This window comes from Typopeltis vanoorti, chromosome 5, assembly GCF_054136105.1.
Source record: "Typopeltis vanoorti isolate ZY-2024b chromosome 5, IOZ_Tvanoo_1.0, whole genome shotgun sequence".
Classification (NCBI taxonomy): domain Eukaryota; kingdom Metazoa; phylum Arthropoda; class Arachnida; order Uropygi; family Thelyphonidae; genus Typopeltis; species Typopeltis vanoorti.
In genome coordinates this window covers 105,661,585-105,684,077 of record NC_143553.1, presented here as the reverse complement: position 1 = coordinate 105,684,077, position 22,493 = coordinate 105,661,585, and the positions used below count along the sequence as shown (strand labels likewise).

Below are 22,493 nucleotides of genomic sequence, written 5' to 3'. Positions count from 1 at the left end.
GTTGGTACATCTGTCATAAACATCCATGTGAAATTGCAAGTCATTCTATCAAGTAGTTTGTTTTATACAGCTATCTGAAACAAAAGTGTTGTCTGTATCAAATGAAATGGATAAAATTGAGTATCGTGCGGTTATAAAATTCTTTTAAAAGAAGGTTTAACGTCATAAGAAATTCATTCAAAGTTCATAAAAGTTTATAGGCACTCTTCTCCTTTGTTTTCGACAATTAAGAAATTGGCTGCGGAGTTTAAATGTGGCTGCACCAGACTTGAAGATGATCCACGTGAATGATATTCAAAAAATGTAACACCACCAGAAATCATCGATCAAGTGTACGATATGGTACTGGATGACCGGCGAATCAAAGCACGTGAAATTGCTGAGACTACAGGCATTTCAAAAGAACTTGTAGGATATATTTTGCAGGAAGAATTGCAAATGAAAAAGCTTTGCACAAGATGGGTGCCACACTTGCTCACAGCAGATCAAAAACACACTCGCATGAAAATCTCTGAACAGTGCTTGGAGCATTTTAATAAGAATAAAACAGATTTTGAGTGTCGATTTATTACACTTGACACTTGTTTTCACCATTATACACCAGAATCCAAACAGCAATCAATGGATAGAAGCTGTTCAGCACCAAAGAAGACAAAGTCGGTTACATCAGCAGGAAAGGTCATGGCATCAGTGTTTTGGGATGCTAAAGGCATTTTGTTTATTAATTATCTTGACAAGGGTAAAACAATAACCTAACCGCAGAATATTATTCCAATCTTTTAACCAGACTAGATGAAAAAATCTGTGAGAAAAGACCCGGTTTGTAGAAGAAAAAAAATCATCTTTCATCAGGACAATGTACCTTGCCCACAAAGGTGTTTTGGCAATGAGAAAACTAAGGGATCTGCACTAAGAATTGTTGGAACATCCATCATATTCCCCAGATCTGGCTGCCTTTGACTTCTATCTCTTCCCCAAACTAAAACTCTTCCTCGCTGGTCAGCGTTCTACTTTGAATGAAGAGGTAATTGCATCTGTAGAGGGGTATTTTGCAAATCTTACCGAGGACCACTACAGGGACGGGATAATGGTACTGGAGCAGCGCTGGAATAAATGTATTAGTCTTAAGGAAGATTATGTTGAAAAATAATAGTATAAATCAGTTTTTTTTAATGTTGGCCGAAAACGTTTCAGACAACCCTCGTATGCTGCACAGGTGTTTGGCAGAGTGCTTCTGCATTACATTTTGCGAGATATGGGAAAATTTATTTCTGTCAGAAATAAATTTTCCAATCAGTAAATTTTCCATATAGGTGTTGTTGAAGACCAATATTAATGCTGAAGACCAATGTTGAAGACCAATATTAAATGATCATTTCCACATGTTCTCTTCAACATCCACATCAACAGTGGAAAAAGGACAGGGGAGTGAAACTTATATCAGAATTCAAGTGGGTAGCATATGAAAGGTATATTACATCTTGATTAATCTTGAATAATCAAGACATCTAAGATATCTTGATTATTAAGAAAAGAGGTCATTATTTTCAAGCATATGTTCAATGATACAGTCTATATAAATTATATAAATTAAATAGGAATCCCACTGACAGGTGAATGACTATCACTTCCATAGCAGTATTAAACTGGATACTCCGAAAAGGAGTATAAATGCAAACAAAGATAGTGAATCCACCATGAACAGGTCCATCTCCAGTTCTATCCTTAGGAGTAATAGTGAAATGCCTTAAGGCAGGGTCCTCACTGAGTTTTAAGTATGTCCCCTTCAGGCATAAATAGGTTTATGTTCAGCAGAAGAATTTCCCTAATCTTTTTAGGGTTTAGAGATATCAGATTTCCCAAGAGTTTAACGCCAACCCCTAGTGGTCAACTGCTTTTGAGGAATATGAATGCATACCGTCCATCTCTTCCTTCGAACCAATGATTCTTCTGACTCCATGGAAATATCTGTATAATAATAATAAGAAGAAGAAGAAGAAGAAGAATGTGAAACTTATTATTGAACAACTCATCCAATATATAATGGTTAGTTCTTGTGGTTAATTTATGTTCACTGGATATCCATTTTTTTCTGTCTGGGGTATCTGGCAGTTTTTTTTTTTTTTTTTTTCGTTGATGTTCATGTAATCATTTTTATGACAACTGGGTTCTTATTCAGTGGGATCATTTCAAGTGTTGTTTCATAAGTGCAATAGGTTGAGCAACTATGTATCAAAAGAGAGCCCTCATAAGCATAAAATAATTTTTATTTTTATTTTCATCCTTCCACCTTTGGCATGTTCAGAAGTAGGCTGAATGATCTTCCTCACAGTTAACAGTTTCTTTAGTTATTTAGGTTTCTCTACACAATAAGATATTGATAATACTTTTTATTAACACATCTGGTACAGATGGTAGAGTAATGACAAGCATCTTTGGCCTACCCATTTTGCTGACATTTAAAGCAACTTGGAAAATTAGGGAAGTAGAGCCTAACAGGATAGATGAGATATCCTACTTTTACTGATGTTACAAGTTTGAATGTCTCAAAAGTAAGAATGATATTCCTGATCAGAACCAGATAACCATCACAATGTATCAGGATATGGTTCATACCTTCCAGATGAGAAAATATGATCAGAGCTTAAAGATAACTAGTTGATCTTTAAGCTCTGACTCAAAGTTTTACTGACTATTTTAATATTTGGACAGATATAATTATATTTACTAAATCCATTGTTATAACATTGATTAAAAAAATCTAACAATGTATATAAAAGGCTTTTATCTAAAAATTGTATATTCCAAAATACTCTTGCTGATACTAGAATGTCTGCACAGCCCATATGTGGATTGATCTTTCATCGACACATTAATTTTATATAAAAATCTTCTATGTATACTGTATATAGCTTTAATGTAAAATGATCAAAATACATACAACATCTCTATAAATAACAGCTCTTAAACGATTCACATCCATGTCCTGTAGTAACTTGTCAGGATCTCTTATCGGACTGCTTTGTCCTCCTAAGTTTTCTACTATATTCTAAATTAAACAAAACAAAAAAAAAATAATTATTAAACAAAAAAGTGGGTTTCTAACACACGTATATGATTCTTCTACATTATAAAATTATAACTAGAGTGATTCTCACTCATAAAATCAATAGAATCACTCCAATTTCAAACTGATTTTCAACAAATGAAAATGATAAATCATCTACTACATGATTTTTTCAAACCCTAGACAATATATTTTTCCTCATCCTTTATTCTCATCTATTTCACTTTCATTTTTCAAGGATAGCTCTATACAGAGTTATAAGTAAACACAGTTTTCTTTAAGAAAATTCACACCACAATTTGTTGATCATGATAGAAAATTCTACTCATGTTTGAAATGTTATTGTTTTGACCAAAAAAAAAAAGAAGAAAAGAGGGCTGTCAGAAGAATTCGATCTCCTCTTGGCAGCCATGCTCCATTCCCTACAGAATTTCTGCTGATCACCTCCAAATGTAGGCAATTTTAATTGTTATGTTTTTAACAAATTTAGTTCCATTAATTCTGACATGCCCTTGATGAGTATCACTAACATGCTGGGGTTTAAAGAATTAGGAAGGTGGTGTTTCACTAGGTGGTGAAGAGTATCTACTCTTGTTGCCATTTCTTCCAACTAAGATGGTAATCTTTTGCAGTGTTAATGCTTGTTGAAATTGACAGAGTTTCTTTGATAGGAACATGCCAAATCCCTCAAGAAGGTGGGCTGACTAGACTATGGGAGGCTGTATATTGTGCATTCACCAGCCTATAGTGGCTCATCTGCCTTTTGCATCTTGTCTGAAACCACACTTAATGGATGGTCTGGTGAGAGAAGAAATAAACTAAATCAATGACTCTTTGTGGCTCTGATGATGGATTGAGGCATAGATCAACTCTAAAAAACACTAACTTTCTGCTGATTGGATATCTGCAAAAAATATCGTTCTTTCTTGAGTATTCTGCATTCTCCCATTATTTGAGGAAAGCTGGAAATTAACTCAGTGTTTTGAGCTGTGGTAACAGCTTGTATTATATTCCATAATTCACTATAATTCGATGTCTCCTCCTTATTCATAAGTGTCCATTCAACAAAAAAATTCACAAAAGACACTTTGGCACTTATTCAAGCAGAAATTCCTCGTGATATCTCAGCCCCTTTTCAATTCACCATGAACCCAGCTATTTTGTTTGGCAAGGGAAAATTGTACAAAAAAACCGAGGATACAGCCATGAGCTCCCTTCTCTCTGTCCCCCCCCGCTAACTTTTTCATGGAGACATTTGAAAAGAATGCCCTAAATTTCACCCCCTTTTAACCCATTAGTTGGGTACACTATGTGGAGGATGTGTTTGCAATTTGGCCACATGGCCAGGACACCTTACACTTTCCTTTCCCATTTGAACAGCCAATATCCAAAGATCCAATTCATGATAGTAACAGAAAGTAGCAACAATCTGCCCTTCATAAACTCCCTAGTTATAGGACAACCAAATGGATCCCTGACCTTCACAGTCTACAGAAAACCACACACCCACAGGTAGATACATCCATCAACGGTCACATCACCCCCACCCCTTCCAAAAATTTGGGATTACAAAAACCTTAGTCCACCATGCAAAATTAAATTTGTTCAGATAACAGTGCACTCAACACAGAGCCCTCCAAATAAAAAGAATTTTAACACCATGCACCCCCCCCCCACACACACACAAACATAGATTACAACAAATCTATCACCGTCCCCTATATCTGTGGTGTCTCGGAAAAGGCGGCAAAGATATTTGGCATACTTCATGAAAATTGCATTGCATATTCAAAAACAAAGAGGGACAACTAATTGAAAGCACAACAAAAAGAATGGCCAGATGGGAAGAATACTTCAGAGATTTATATAATAAAATATAATATAATATATTAATATAATATAATAATATATAATAAAAATAATCTCCCAGGATATTACTATTCCAGCCACTGAAATGGAAGAGGAAACAAATATCTTTACCAAAGAAATAACAGCACACAGCATAGAAAAACTCAAAACTAGGAAAGCACCTGGCATTGATCAAATACATGCAGAATTCTTAAAAGCAGGAAAGGAACAACTTTTGGAACCATTAAAAAACATTATTTGAAAGGATCTACAAAAACGAAGCGGTGCCTACTGATTGGACCAAATCAGTTATAACTCCTATATACAAAAAAAGGAAATAAAACAAAATGCAATAATTACAGAGGCATTAGCCTCCTCAGTATTCCAAGTAAGGTTTTTATGAAAGTACTCCAAAAACAAATTAAGCCATATATAGAACTAGCACTAGGAGAAGAACAAGCAGGTTTCAGACCAGGACAAAGCACAATTGATCAACTATTCACCTTAAGACAGCTAATAGAAAATATACTAGAGTACAACCAAAGTTGCTACATAAATTTCATAGACTTTTGTCAGGCATAGAAGAGAACTATGGAAATTTGGAATTCCCAACAAAACAATCTGTATGAGAAATCTGAAAAGCGAGGTACGAATGGAGGACACATTAACCAACTGGTTCCACACAGAGAGCAGAGTAAGACAGGGATGCAATCTATCACCAAAGCTGTTCGATCTTACACTGGAAGAAGCAACCAATAAGGCCTTAAACAATGAAGACTCAGGAATCAAAATATATGGGAAAAGTGTAACAAATTTAAAATTTGCAGACAACATTTCATTACTTGCAAGCACAGAAGAAAATCTACAGCGAATTTCTGATAAAATAAAGGAGGAGTGTGTAAAATCTGGATTAAACATAAATATAGACAAAAAAATTATGCAAATAGGAAAAAGGAAGCACCGATCTGAAAATTGAAATTCATAGTAAGAATCTAGAGCAGGTGGAAAACTTCACCTACCTTGGAGGAGTTATTGAGTACAATGGTGAAATTACAAAAGATATAAACAGACGAATCAGTCAAGCATCCCAAACTTTTGGACGACTTAATAAAATATAGAAGTCAAGAGACATCAAACAAGTAACAAAAGAATCTATGAAACAATGGTCCTCCCAATACTCCTCTATGGAAGTGAATGCTGGAATCTCAAAAAGGCTGAAGAGAAAAAATTATTAGTTACTGAAATGGGTTGGCTAAGAAGATTACTTGGAGTATCTCTGCTGGATCGACTAAGAAATGAAGACATAAGGAAACGACTAAAACAAGAAATAACAACAATAGACAAAATCCAAGAAAGAAGACTGCGATAGTTTGGCCATGTGACCAGAATGGGAACAGAAAGACTACCATCTAAAGCCCTGAATACAATGATGGAAGGTAAAAGATCCAAAGGATGGCCCAGAATTAGATGGATAGACAAAATAAAAGAGGACCTAAAAACCAAATCACAACAAGTGCCATCAAACTGGACAGAATTGTTTGGACTCTTCCAGGACAGACAGAAGTGGAAAGAGTTCATTCGGCCTCATCATCATCCATATAGATGATGGAAGAGAGAAGAAGAAGATACAGTAATCTACAGTTTATTTGACTTCATTGGGAAACCAATTTTTTGGCTAGTAATTTGAAGAATTGTTAACTTGAAGGTAAGCTCCATGTGCTGTAGGGAAGCACTCACTTGGGACAATGCATGCCTTTTGCATTATTGTTAAATTAAAATATAATTACTGAAGTTTTTTTGGTTTCATCAATTTGAATTAAAAAAAAAAGAATAGTAAATAACATATTTGGCATAACGGCTTTCTTGCATGCAAACAAAAAAAGGTGGTCATTAGAATATTCGTGAAGAAGAGAGAAAATTATAATAAACTGTAAATAAAAGTGATAGCTTCATTTGCTATATTTAGTCTGTTTCTAATGGAAAGCCACTGTTTTTGTAAACAGTTCATAACTTATTTCAATGGAAAATTCTAACTCCTCTCCTCATTAAAAAATAAAATAAGATAAATTTAAAAAATTACGGTGAGCAGATAATGGTATCCAGTCTGCTATGAAATTTTCACAAAAATCATCAGCTAGTTCCAAACAATTATTACACAAAATAATAAAAGACTGTCAATAAGTTTAAAGGTAAGTAAAATGATAAATTATGGTCAGTGAATCAAAGGAGTAGCCGCTTTTACCACATACTGTTACCTGTTTAACTGTTACCACATACTTGTGGTATGTATGCTTCCCAGCAGTTGGATAAGTGGTGGGTGAGAGAAGGGGAACTATATATATGCGTAAAATGTAGGCAATGGGAAGAACTTAGTGAGTTAGATATTACGATAACCAACCTTGTTGCCTTAGGGACAGAAGAATCTCAACCTAGAGAGATGAGTGGTGTGACAGAGGGTGAGAATAACGAGCAAAATATGAATGAAAAAATAAAAGCGAGGAGTATGGAAAGTTTGAATAATCGTAAAGTTTTGGAGATTATCTTAATTGGGAGGATGAATGGTGAGCAAGAGAGGCAACTTGCAGAGAGAGAGAGATGAGCTGAGATTAGGCGAATGGAAGAGATGAATGCAAGGCAAATCAGAGTAGGAGTGAGAGAGACTTATGGGAATGATAGAAGATGAGAGAATAGAAACAGTCGGGGAGAGAGAGTGTGAATGATAAGGATGCGAGGGAGTGCTGGAACCAGGGATAGAGTGATGCCAGGATGACAGGTAAGTAGGAGAACACAGAGAGAAAGGATTAGAGAGAGAGAGAGAGGGGGGGGGAAGAGTGAGGGATGCAGGTGAGCAATCAAGGAACAGTGGTAAGAGGTGTGATGTATGGAGACTCGATGATTCATGGTGTGCAAGATAGGATACCAGAGGAGTGTTTGCCTGGAAGAACAATAGAAAGTATGGCTATGGCAATTAAGCAGGGTGAAAAGGTGGATGAAATGATTGTGATGCTGAGCACAAATGACTTGAGAGGAAGTGTAAATTGGGTGGCGAGAGATCTGAGATTCATGTTTGAGGTTGTACAAAAGAAAACACAGAGAGGAAAGATAGTCTGTGTGTTGCCCAGGTATGATAATGATGAGCTGAGTAGAAGAGCAGTAATAATGAATAGCATAAGAGCCGGAATGTGTCAGAAGAGAGGATTGGAATATGTGGATGCTTGGAAGGCATTCGAGGAGAGAAAGGAAATGTATGCAAGAGAGCACTTGCATTTGAATGAGGAAGGATGTAGGAATCTGGAGAGATTGCTGTTTTCTGAATGAGTCGGTGTGTCAATGCAGGGAAACTAGAATTCCCAGGGTAGATGGTAGCAGGGGTGGCCTCTTGTGGGAATGGGTGCTTAAGGGAAGTGAGACGACATCAAGGAATGCTGAGTCCAGAGGAGTCTGGCAGGGATAATGATAGGTATAGAAGCAGTGACATTTTTATGCCTTATACTAATGCCAGGAGTATCCAGAATAAAGGAGATGAATTGGTGGTGCTGATAGTATCAGCCTGGCCAAAGTTTATTTGGATCTCTGATACATAGTTGACAGAAGATGATACAATAACATGAATAGAAGTAGCTGGGTACAGCATTTTTCGGCAGGATGGGAAGGGAAAATGTGGTGGTGGAGTACTGCTTGTGATAAGTGATGACTTATGTCCTCTAAGAGTGGAGGCTTTGGAAGGCAATGACACTAATGGTTTTGAAAGCATATGGTGTGAGGTAGAGGTGGGCAAGACAGGATATTTAGCAGGGTGTTGCTACAAGTCAAGGAGCACAAAGGTGGGGAGCAGGAGATGTTTAGGCAGTTCAGCTTGGCAAGTGCAATAAGACTGATTGTTATGGGAGATTTTAACTACAGCAGTATAAGTTGGGAAGAGGAAAATGCATGTAGTAATAAGGGAATAGAATTTCTAGAATTCTTGAGGGACAAATATCTTAATCAACATGTAATAGAGAGTACAAGAGGTTCAAGAGTTTTAGATTTGGTCATAACATCAGAAGAGCTGATAATAACTGAGATGACATCTTTCCAACTGGTTGGAGAGAGTGACCATGTGGTTTTGACTTGGAAGATGATTAGACATGCAGGTGTATCAAAGAAAAGGGAAGGTATGTGAAATTATAAAGCATGTAATTATAATAGTCTTAGAAATCAACTTGGGGCGGTTCCATTGCAGGTAGAATTGGAAGGCCTGGATATCATTAGCGCTTGGGAAGCTCTGAAGGAATATTTGTTAGCAGCAATAGTAAGCTGTATTCCATGAGAGAAGAAGAGGACACAATTTGGTGTAAAGTGGATGACAAACAATATCAAACAGGAACTGCAGATGAAAAAGAGGTTATGGAAGAGATATCAGGAGAGGGGTGGAGAGCAGATGTATAAAGAATATAAGAATCAGACCAGGAGAGTGACTAGTATGGTAAGGAAGGCAAAACTGGAATATGAAAAGAGATTGGCACTAAGATCCAAAGAAAATCCTAGGGAATTCTTTAGCTATGTAGCCAGTAGGAGGAGAAATGATGGCGGAAGAATGACTTTGTAGGATAAAAATGGGAATAGAGTCACTGATGTAGAGAACATTGTGGAGTTGTTCAATGAACAACACTTTGTTGGAGTATTTCATCCTGGAGAAGTGAGTTTTAATACTAGAGGGATAGGGCAGGTTTGAGATTTAGAGATGCAAGAGGAGAGTGTGTTCTAAATACTGAGTACTCTGCATGTCAGTAAAGCTGTGGGACTGGATGGTATTTCACCACAGGTTTTGAGAGAATGTGTTAAAGAACTGACAGCTCTGTTCACCTTACTTTTCAATTAAAGTCTGGCTATGGGAAAGTACATAAGGAATAGAAGGAAGGTAAGATAGTGCCATTGCATAAGGGCAGTAGCAGACTGGAAGTGTCTAATTAAAGGCCAGTTTGTGTTTCATCAGTAGTTGTTGTAGGTCTTGGAGAAATTAGTGAGGACCATATACAGCATTGGGCAGATGAGGGTAATGTTATCTGTGAGCACACCCCTTAACATGGATTTGTTAAGGGGGCACTTTTGCTTCAGTAATATGATTGCCTTTTATAATAAAGTGACAAGAGCAGTTGATGAGGGAAAGGCATATACTGCCATTTTTTTAGATTTTGCAAAGGCATTTGACAGGGTGCCACATGATAAGCTGATAATTAAGTTGCAGCATATGGGTTTAGATGTTGGGTTAGTCAACTGGATTCAGGATTGGCTGTCTGATAGGTATCAGAGAGTTGGGTATGGTGGGGCAATATCAAGGATGCAGAAAGTTACAAGTGGGGTCCCACAGGACTCAGTACTTGGACACCTGTATTGTTTAACCTTTATATCAATGACATTGTCAATGGATTTCAAGGGAATGTTCAGTTGTTTGTAGATGATGTGAAACTGGGAAGGATCATTAGTAATAGTCAGATGTGGTAGCCCTGCAAGAGGATTTGAATAAACTGAACAGATGGGCAAATGAATGGGGGTATTGGTTTAGTGCAGCAAAATGTAAAATCTTGAAGTTTGGGATACATCAATGGGAGGCTGCATACTCAATGAGAGGAGCTGTACTGGAGAAATTAGGGGAGACAAGATCTGGAGGTGATGATTGATAGAAAACTTGGGAAATTGTGAAGGAATATGCACCACCTTTGCAATATACTTCCAGGGAGCATATTGCAAAGGTGGTGAAGGTAAACCAGAGGATTGCTGCAATACTGAGAAGGACACTGACCTGCAGAGATAAAAAAAGTTATCATTCCATTGTATAAGACTGATCAGACCACACTTAGACTATTGTTCTCAAATTTGTTTCCCAGGATTTGAAGGGGATAAATTAACTGTGGAAAGGGTACAGAGGCAGATAGCAAAGATGGTTTCAGGACTGTACAATGTTAGTTATGAGGATCGACTGAGGTAATGTGGACTGCAGAGTTTGGTGGATAGAAGAAGGAGAGGTGATATGATTGAGACTTTTAAACTGTTGAGAGATAGTTACAGGGTTGACACCGGTGAGTTCTTTCACTTGGTGGAACAGTGGGAAAGACATATGACAAGGGGGCTATCCCTAGAAGTTACGAAAGGAAGCTGTGAGCAAGAGGGTGAGGAGTGGTTTCTTTGCATTCAGAGTGGTTGAACCATGGAATCCATTGCCTTATAGAGTGGTTAAGCCGTGGAATCCATTGCCTTATAGAGTGGCGAGAGCAAGAATGGTCAATGAGTTCACGGAGTGGTATGATAGGCTTTGTGTTTCCTAGGAAGGACCTACCATGATGAGTCTTTTGACTCCATGGAGGCCTGAATAATAATAATAAGTTTTTATGGATATGCAGGTTATACATGTATGGATAATAGACTAACTTCTTTAGAAGTTAGTGTTGAAAGTTATTAACAAATCTTGAAGTGCAGTTTAATATTTAATATTAAAAATACTTAATATTAATATCACATTTTTTTTTAAATTCTTAAATCTTTTAATATGGATCACTGGTTAACAGGATGTTCGAAACACACAATAGAAAACAGTGAAGGAAATGAAAATGATTGTAACTGTGAGAGAGAGAACATACCGATGCATCAGAATCAAATATTTGTAATAATGAAAGAAATGAGTGTGAGACTATCTGTAAGTTTCTTAAAAGAGACAATGACAAAATAAGTAAAAAAAAAAAAAAAAAAAAAAAAATCCATAAATACAATGAAGATTATCTAAAGTTTGGATATTCAAGAACTGGCAATAAAGAACAGCCTATTCCAGTAGCTGCCATTTGCTAGAAACCTCTCAAAATAAAAGTATGAAACCATGCAACCTAAAGCACTATTTTAAGACAAAACCTAGAGTACCAGAAAAAAGAAAAACCTGGTACTCTTTAGAATTTTTCGAAAACAGACAAAATTCCCCAAAAATAATGTGGTGTGACAAGATGTGAAGATATAAAAGCTTTGGAAGGTTAGTATTGTGTGGCGTTCTTAATATCGAAAGCTGGAGCAGCCAAAATGATTGGCAAAACATTAGTAAAACCTGCAGCGAAAAAATGGAGCAAGTGATAATCAGAGATAAGACACTGTTCATAACAGAATCACAGAATTCGGTGAAATATGAAGAAAATTTTAATGTCACATATCCAACAGAGCAGCTATTATGCACTACAGGCTGATAATTCTACTGATATTGAGAATTTTTCAAACTGAGAATCCTTTAGTATTTATCACATACGAAGTAAATAAAGTGGTATAAGATGATCTTTTATTATTCTAATACATGCCAGGATGTACAACTGAGGAAGGCAGTTATATACAATTTTATTTAAAAAAAAAAAAAATATATATATATATATATATATATAAACTGAATTGGAGTCTATGCTGAAGTATGGATGGAGCAAAAGTCTTGATTAATTACAAAAAAAATTAACATATTGTATTACACCAGCAATCACTACTATTATGCATGCACACCTAAAAAAAAAAAAAAAAAAGCACTACATGAAAGTATTAAAATTACAAACTTTGTGAACTGTGTGATGAAATGGGCAGTGATATCATTCAATGTTTCCCACATTAAAGTCGTAAATCACCTTTTTGAACTTCATTAAAAACTACAAATTTTTCTTGATAAAACCTTTGAGCTGGAAATGCCTTTATCATGCATAATAGTGGATATCAGTTAAATAATCCCAATCTGTCCTTACAAGCAATGGTGAGCTATGGAAATTTTAACAAAGGGCTCGCATCGTCGAGCAAAAAAAAGCCATATTTCACACAAAAGCGTTTATTAATACAGCTTGTGTACAAATGCCAATCAAAAAGTATGAGTGGACAATCAACCTGTAAATGCTATCATTTTTAAACAAATCTTTCATGATCAAAACATGAAATATTGGCACACAATCATCTGTGTTAATTTATCTTACATAAGAAAAATAATTTTTAACTATCAAAATATAATAAGAATAAAATCTTTTATAATCGCACATATGAAATAGTCTGCATTTTTTATAAACAAAAAAATCTATAAAGAATAAATAAATATTATCTAAACACAATAATATTGAAGTACGTTATATTTCTCTTTTGTTTTTATACTTCAAGTGATAATCAATGGTACCAATCAAGAGGCATTATTTTATAATCCTATTTATTTATATGCAATACCAAAAGTGAATTCTTATTTGTAAAATGGTAGTAATAGTAACTATAATATTTTATTTAATAAAATCACTTTGTTAGGTTACCGTATGAGTTTTTCGCTTAATATATTTCAAAAAATTGTTTTTTTTTTCTTTTTTTTGAAAAAAATAAAAAAGTAAACAAGAACAAGGGGCTCGCAAATTTGAGAAAAATTTAACAAAGGGCTCAGACAAGCCCTTATAGCTCACCACTGCTTACAAAGTAAATACATTTCTATATTTCACGTGCAACATTAAGTGAATGCAATGATTGCAAAATCTTTTCACGAATTAGTAACAAGTTCAAGTCATGAAATTGATAACAACGTGCTGAAAATTATAAGGTGGCAATTAGCAAGTTTGCAGAAAAAATTTTCTCAATTATTTCTCTGAATTAGACAACAATTTTGAATGGATCAGAACCCCATTTAATATCAGTTCGTGTGTAGAGGCTTAAGTGCTGTGAGGAGATCATGTTGGAGGCTTAATGGATTTTTTACAACACTCAAAAAGAATTAAAATAGAATTTAATACTTCCTATATTTCGTCCTAGTCACTAGGACATCTACGGGGATTACAAAAACAATTAATGTAACATGCACACAAATATCAAACAATACTAAGCCCAACCACGTGGGTGACACTAAAGTCCTATCTAGGTGGAGCGCCCTCTAATGGCGGTAGTAGGTGGCCTGGAATGTAAAGTGGGACCTCTGGTGATGAGTGTTTCCCAAATCTTTGGAAGCTTAATGCAACCATATTTATTAAGATATGGTTGGTTTTTGAGAGCTGCTGCTGCTGCTTCTAAGAAAAGTCTCTCTTTCTTGAATTTGCTGTGGTGGAGCATGGTGGTTTTCTTCCATGATACTCTGTGGGTGGTGTCCAAAACATGGTCAGCCAAGCCTGAATGGCCATAGTTGTGTTTACAGATGTAAGATTTGTGTTCCTCCAGGCGGATGGATTCTGATCTGCCTGTCTGTCCAAAGTATGCCAGCTTACAGGAACAGGGTACTTTGTAAACTCCAGGCAAAGAGAGAGGAGTGAGCTGATCTTTCGTAGAATGGATAAGGGTAGCAAGTTTGCGGTGGGGCTTATATGCTGTGTGTAGGTTGTACTTTTTTAGTATTTTGGCTATTTTTTTGGATGTGCCACGGATGTAGGGTATGGTGATGGCATTTTTAAAATCTTGTTGACGAGAAGGACGGGGAATGGGGGAGGAACTGATTATTTTTTTGATACTGTGTTCACTGTAGCCATTGGAGAGGAAAGTGTTGTGTATGTGGTTAAGCTCAGTAGTGAGGGCGGTTCCACTGGAACAAAGATTGTGGGCTCTCTTGGTAAGAGTTTTAATAATGTCATATTGTTGAGAGGGGTGGTGGTGGGAGAGTTTGTGAATGTGTCTGCCTGTGTGTGTGGGTTTTCTGTATACAGTGAAGGCAAGTGTATCATTAGGCAGGCGTGTGACTAAGGTGTCTAGGAAGGGTAAACAATTGTTCATTTCCTTTTCCATAGTAAACTTGATTCTTGGATGTAGGCTATTGAGATGACTGAGGAAGGAGTCTAACATGTCTGGGCCATGAGGCTAAATAGAGAACACATCATCTACATATCTTAGCCAGATAGAAGGTTTGAGTGGGCTGAGTCTATGGGTCGTTTTTCAAAATCTTCCATATAGAAATCTTCAAAATTTTCAAAATCTTCCATATATCAGGGTGGACCACCCTGATATGACTTTAGAGTCATATCCATGTGTTTCATCCAGTATTGTGTTGTCTTTGTGTGGTAATAAGTGTTAGTTTTACCCAGTAACTGAGACAAAATATTGGAAGCTTTAAAAAAAAAGTTTTTAATGCTTTCAGTACTCCATTAAATCTCCAACATGATGTCCTCCCAGCACTTAAGCCTTAACACACACAGAGAGAAAGGAGTTGGTACATAGAGGGAAGAATAAGGTAGATTGTTTCAAGTGGAACTTGAAGGCAATGATGAAATTGCACTTTTTAAAATTCTTACTATTTTTTCTGATTTATCGTGGACAAAAGGAATGTAATTACATTACTATAATCTCTTTTGTAGCATATCCTACAGAATAAAATATCTCTGTAAATGAATAATCTTACTTTGATTTTATGCATAACTGTAACTCTTTTCAAAAAAAAAAAAAAAAAAAGAAAAAAAAGCATATTTGTATGGTGAAAAAGCTAAATAATCTACTTTTCTTAAGATTTATAGGTAGCTCCTATTTTATGCAGGGCGATGCATTCCAAGAAATCTGTGTAAAACAAATTTCCATGTTAAATGGTGGTGGGGGACATCTTTTTGACTGTTTTTATTGAGTGATTAATTTTTTTTTCTTTTCTAAGCAGTGCACAAATTATCTTGAAACAAATGATTTTTATTCTTATTCAAAATATGACAAAATAACTGTATTTTGAATAAAAATGTGCTGTGCACATGTGCATGACAATGTATAGAGACAGTGGTGTAACATAAGTATATACTGGTGACAAAAAAAAAAGCATAAAAGTGAATCCATAAATCAAGAGTTTATGGTATCTAATTTATTAGCATGTAATAAGTATATTGTGCATAATGCTTTATTAATGACATGGAGTAAGCAACATGAGTTGGAAGTAGTAAATGGAGTGGTGAACAAGAGAAGAAAGGAGAATTGAAAATACTCAATAGATATTTTCTGTTAATGGAGGATTTTGGGGTTATAATGCATGGAGGATGGGTTAAAACAAATCTGGAGCTAAACAGCAAAGTAGAGAACCAATTTTTATAAGAGAACCAATTGTCAGCAAATGATAGCAGGGGAAAAAATGAGAATTCATGTATTTATTTATAAAGCAAATGAAACTTAAAATAAAGTTCTAACCTTTGCAGATGGCTGTACACCTCCAATAAGGGCTTGTATGGGAGTAGGACGAGGTAAATCCTTAGTAGAAGGAGTTGTTGGATGTGGAGTCACAGGAGTCTGAGGAAGGCTACGCTCTCTACATTCCAAACAATTGCGAACAGCTGCAGTGCAGACTAGAGAAATAAAAGTATGTTTTATGTAGTAGAATTTTAAAATTTAAAGAGACTTTAAGAAACACCAACTAGAATTTATTAATATAATAAAATTACTTAATAGGGCAATGGACTATTACATAAAGACTGAGTAAAGAGGTGGGGGGGGGGGGTTGAAATCCAATCTCAGCTGATGAGAACCAGCAAGGGATCTATATATATGTTGTTGAAGTTATCTGGTTGTTTTTTTACTTGAAAACTGTACATCAGTATATATGGCTATAAAGTACAGAGTCTGGAGGCATTCATACCATTATTACAACTAAAGAATTTTCATACAAAGGAATTTTGTTGGGCTCATTTTCAGGAGTGAGGCTGCTTTTATGAATGAATTCATAAAATTCCTTTTATCTGCTATAACGAAAAGCAGACTAGATAATAATGTTCAGGGATGATATAATTATGAGAAAGGTGGGAGTAATGTAAGTTAACTTTAAGATAGGTTTTTAACTCTAGCTTGCTCAAAGAGTTTCTACATGTTATGGTAAATTTCCTCCTCATCTTTTAATATGGAACACTCTGCTCTGGATGTTTAATATCAAAATTTGGTTTTATTTTGTCAATTAAATGTTAAGTTAGGGACAGATAGCAGAACGATGTCAAGTGGTTGTTTGAACATTAATGTATTTCTAGAACTTGAAGCATCTCAAAATATTTGTAATGTATGATCTTACAGGATAGTTAATTTACCTGCTTAATTTAGCTGTAGGTATGGAGTGTTACATGTAACAGCCCTTTATATGTCGATCCTTCTTATCATTATTGCTCTTTGATCTTTTGATCCGGCATGGTTGACTAAGTGGATACCATACCCACTCTCCAGCCAACAGGTTGAATCCCACACTAGGTACAGATGTTTGTGACTTGGATAAGTGAGTGGCTGATGGACATGTATCAGAAAGTGGTATATGGAGAAATTTGCCAGATTTGAGATGACCAGTGGTGTATCCCATGGATCAGTACAATTGCTTTTCATCTATACATTAATGATTTTGGGAAGGACCCAACAGCATATGTTCAATTGTTTACTGATGATGCAAACACAGGCAGGACATTCAAGAATGCTACTGATATATAGCACTTACAGAATGATTTAAATGGGTTGGAACTATGGGAAAATGATAATGGCTGTCAATTAAATGTCAGTAAGTGTAAAGTTATGCACTTTTGTGTGATGAAATTTCCAATAGCATGTTAATACTGGTCAGACTGCTTGGAGAAATTGATGCGGCTAGGGATCTTGGAGTTATGATAGGAAGTTGAAGCTCAAAGGTCACACAGTAAAAATTGCAAATACAACTCAGAGGATAATTGTGATGCTAAAACAAACATTGACATGCTAGGATAAGGAAGTCATTTTGCCTTTTTATAAAGCCTTCATCAAACCACATCTGGAGTACAGTGCAGAGATTTGGTCTCCTGGTTTCCAAGGGAATAAAGAAGATGTAGAAAGACTGCATAAATATGTAATAAAGATATTGAGATTACTGAATGTATATTATGAGGACAAATCAAGAATATGTTGAACTCTAGACACTGGTGAACAGAAGAAAGAGAGGTGATAGATGCTCATTAACAACTGAAAGGGCGTTATAGGATATAAGTTGATGAAATTTTTTGCTATAAAGAAAGTGGGAAGAGGACAAGGAGGCATCCATGAAAGTTAAGAATGTGTACAGTTAAGAAAGGAATGAAAGGTAGATTTTTTTTCTCACAGAGCAGTGAGTAAGTATAACAGTTTGACTACTGAAGTAGCGAGTGCATCTGGAAGATACACATCATCCACACCATATGACATGGGTCAAGTACAGCCTCAATCAGTAAGTCCTTGAGACCCTGGAGATCTTGGACAATAATTATAATATCTTTCTCTTCAGTAGATATCCCTTCTTTACAGATCTGGGGATCCCACTAATCTTTCTAAACCCTTCTGAACAAAGAAGTAAACAGATGATCTGTTTCTTATACTTGATGGTGCGTTTTCTGAACCTAGTTGGACCTTCTAAGTACCCTGATAAATTTGAGGATGAAAAATACATATTCAAAGTGGGAGAGCTCTCTGAACTATGGATACCTACCAATAGATCTAAATATCAAAACATAAGTGGATTACATAATGAAAAAAATCATAGAGTAATGGAATGACACTTATTACCCTCTCTCAGTACAGCTGAAACGAGACAAAATTAAATTTCTTCCTAACCTCTCCAAAAGACAAATATCCTCCTCTCTTGCTTATCCTGGAGTTTAAAGGATCCCTTGTTCATGTGGCCATTGTTATTATGGGCAGATGGGTCATTCAGCTCAGATTTGTCTGGAAGGCTATCAAGAGTATATTTTACTTCAAGAGTCTGATAAGTCTGGTTTAGCTAGTCACACTTTATCTGTTAGGTATGGAATTCACTGGAACAAAACTAAAGTCTAAAACAAAAATTATTTTCTGCTTGAAAGATTATGTAAAGAAAGCCCACATTCATAGTCCAAATCTCAACAAAAATGACTACCTTAAACTTTCCCAATTTTGGAAAATCATCCGATGTAACACACCTCTTGCTCATGTTACTTAAAATTGTAATTATTTAAATTCATTTCTTTGAATTCTAACAGTTGTAGGTGGAGTTATCCTCCTAGAGTTGATAGCATATACTGTCACATGCTTGCAATTTATGTGTTGTTCTTAATTGTGCTTACCTTTTATACACTGCATTGACAATGGTTAGAAAACCTAGCTGAAAATCTACAAATATTAAATAATTTTTTCCTAACATAAGTGTCATTCTGTTAGTTTACAATTTTATCATTATGGATGCCTATTACCAAAAAAGCAATGATTTGGAACAACTGGATGTAGAACAACCAGGACTAACTAGGATGCCATTGTTGTGACTTATACAACACAACAATTGCAGAACACTGCAGACAAGTCCATTAGCCGAATAATCCTGGTTGGTTCATCCAGGATTGCCTGTTTTGTTCAAGCAAGGGCCAAAGCAATATATATACACACAACAAGTATCCTCCTTTCTAGATGGGTCACATGGGCAATAAATGGTAAGGTTTTGGATCTCAGTAATGATGGTCTGAGAACCAAAAAAAAAAAAAAAAAACTTAGTAGAAGTAGAGCAAAGAATTTGGGTAATAGAAGAAAAACAGGAAAAATGAAAAGGGCATGAGCATCATCAATGGAAGGTCATTTCCAAAATGAAAAGGTGTCCCATATGGAGTGGGAAGTTATCTGAAAAACAAAGATTTAGGAATACTTAATTTACTTACTAAAAAAATATCTTTACAAGCTACATTTCTGCTACTGCAAGCTAATATTAACTAGTTAATATTAGCTTATAACTAGTTATAATTAGCTTTATTAACTAGTTAATATTAATATTAACTAGTTAATATTAATATTAACTAGTTAATAAAGCCTAAGTGCAAGTCACAAGCTTAATATCTCAATTAAGTGTTCCCTGCAGCCATCTTCTCTTTGGTTTGTGGTTTATTGACACAAGGACAGCAGAGATCATAAACAAATAAATAAACATGTCACATATAATAAATTTAAAAAAAAACAATACCCGAGCAATGTCATATCAATAGATAGTATATACAGTGCATTAATGTTGAAATGTATTTGCATAAATTAATTCTTTTTAAAAAGTTATTCATGCAATTTGTCCAAGTCTGACAAATATGCCTGAATGTATATGGTTCAGCAAGATTAGCAAAAACACAAGCATCCCAAATAACTAAAGCAGTTGTTCCTTTCAGTTAGTTCTAAACATTTTTTTTTACATTTCTGCTTTTAATTTGCTCTCTAGATTCATCTTGATGATATCAGAAAAAAGAAAATGAAATATACAGATTTGCTTTAAATAAATGAATTAAAATATTCCAAGTGTCGTGATAAATTAATCCTGATATCAAAATCTGAGATGGTTAAAATTAGATTTATTACAAGTAATGATACGCTTCTAAATAAATACACTACAATATTTCAGGATGTTAACTAAATTAAACAATGGCTATAATAAATTTGTTAAGAAAACTAGTAAAAATAAAGACAACCTATTATAATATAATGGATGGAAAAGAGAAAACCAACTGTAGTTTCAATGGTAACCATATAGAAAAATAAAACATTTCGGATATTTAGGCAATGCAAGACAGCCAGTAGAATAAATTTATGTGGAATAAGACAGTAATTAGCAAAAACGCCCAACTACCAGTATATGACAGTTCCAAACCAGTGCTAAAATATTTATGTATGTGATAGGCAGATAAAAACAAAAATAGATGATTCAAGATGAAAACCCACAGATATGAAATTTCTGAAATGAATTAAACCAATTATATACTTGGTTTAATCCATTATCCAAGTGTAAGCAAACAAAGTTTGCACCTGAAGTATCTTTGAGGACTGTGGCAACTCGTGGCAAAGGTGGTATTGACTTCACATCACATCACTTGCTTTAGTATCCCATAATGCAAAACATCTCCTTGCAGACATGTATAATGTCTATGGATTATGGGAAGGGTCACTACCCAGACAGGTTTCACCCTTTATTAAGGTCTCATCAGTGGGAGCCAGACCCAAAGGTGAGATACCAAGGTTGAAGCAATGCAGAAGTCATATTTTCCTATATGATTTGACAAAAGGTCGAAACCAGTCTGGGTAGTGACCCTTCCCATGATGCATAGCATTAAACATGTCTGCAAGGAGGTGTGCTTTGCATTATGGGATGCTAAGGCAAGTGATGTGGTCATACCACCTTTTCCACGAGTTGCCCTAGTCCTGAAAGATACTTGAGATCTAAATTACATTTGGATAATGGATTAAATTAAGTATATAATTCCTTGGTATCTTTAATTTATAATATAACCAAGTGAAAAACTTTCAACAACTAAAAAGGAAGATGTTAAAAGGGAACTTGACATTATTAGTATTCATGAATACATGAGCAGAGCTATGATGCAAGATGGTGAAATGGTCACTTCAATAAAACTGAAAGGTCAACAAAACAGGCATTTGACACAAGACAGCTAGAAGAATGGCAAAGAACATAAATAAGATATAGATTTGTTGCAGTTAGGCAATGCTTTATAAGAATAAATATAAGAATGAGACTGGAGAAGTCACATGTTATTTCAGAAGAAAGTAGGTGAATGGAAGCAGGTAACAATGATGAAATTCCTAATATTTTCTGTCTGTTACTTCCCTGGCATAATTTGTTATTATGACCTCTCCAGGATCTACTATGATAATTTGAACAAAACTGAACAGGAGACTGTTCAGTTTTCTATCATTTATATGATTAATTTACTTCTTATTTTGTTTGTTTGTTCAGGTATATTCTGTTTAAAAAAAAAAAAAAAAAAAGAATATTCGGAGCCATAAGAAATTCCGAATTGGTTCTGTATATGTACAATTATAATGGCATAATTGTCATTTCTAACTGAAATTTGGTCTCTCTCCATTGTAATAAGCACCAGCATGCACAATGAACAGTATCAAGCCAGAATGCCAGTATTGTTGCCAAATAGAGGTAAAGTTCGTAATATGATAAGATCAGACTGCATAATGAAAATTCATGTAACATGATCTGATTTTTCTCTCTATATATGATGAGAGAGAGCAACTGGAAGTAAAGAAAATAAGTTTCTTCAGTTTTTGAGGAACAAATACCTCAGGCAGTATGTAAATGAGGGTACACAGGGATTGAGGATCTTGGATTTGATCATCTCATCAGAAAATGTTATTATAAATGAAATGTCAAATCACCCTCCAGTTGGTGAGAGTTAGCATGAAGTGATTACCTGGGTGGTTGTTAGCTATGTGAGGACCTCTGTGAGAAAAGAGTATATGTGGAACTACAAGGCTGGTGATTATGAGGAGCGCAGGAGGGGCAGCTTGCAGGTGTAGCACAGAATGAGGAGTTCACTGGAAAAGAGATCAATGCAGCTTGGTGGATATTCAAGAACTATCTAGTAGAAGCAATGTCTAAATTACAAAGACCAGGCAAGGAGAGTGACTTGGTTGGTGATGGTAGCAAAAGTGAAGTATGAGCAACAGTTACCTAATGTAGCCAAAAAGAATCTTAGGAAGTTCTTTCGATATGCAGCTAGCAAAAAAAAAAAAAAAAAAAAAGAATGATCATGGAAGGATGACATTGATTGGAGAAAATCATATAAGGACAACTGATGCAGAGGATATAGTTGAGACATATAATGAGCAGTTCATAAAGGTCTTTCATTCTTGTGAATATGCCATCGTGGAGAGTTTGAGAGCAGTG

At 35.3% G+C, this 22,493-nt stretch overlaps 1 protein-coding gene across 1 annotated transcript in view; it reads right to left on the bottom strand.

Annotated features, from left to right (window-relative positions):
* Window positions 1-22,493, bottom strand: part of rg (A kinase anchor protein rugose) — a 1,380,990-nt gene that overhangs the window by 767,863 nt on the left and 590,634 nt on the right. Inside the window, exons 27-28 of the mRNA XM_090393458.1 lie at window positions 16,013-16,167; window positions 2,942-3,049 (exon numbers count right to left, since the gene is read on the bottom strand). Coding sequence (XP_090249584.1) covers window positions 2,942-3,049; window positions 16,013-16,167 — 263 coding nt within the window. The remainder of the gene's footprint in view (window positions 1-2,941; window positions 3,050-16,012; window positions 16,168-22,493) is intronic.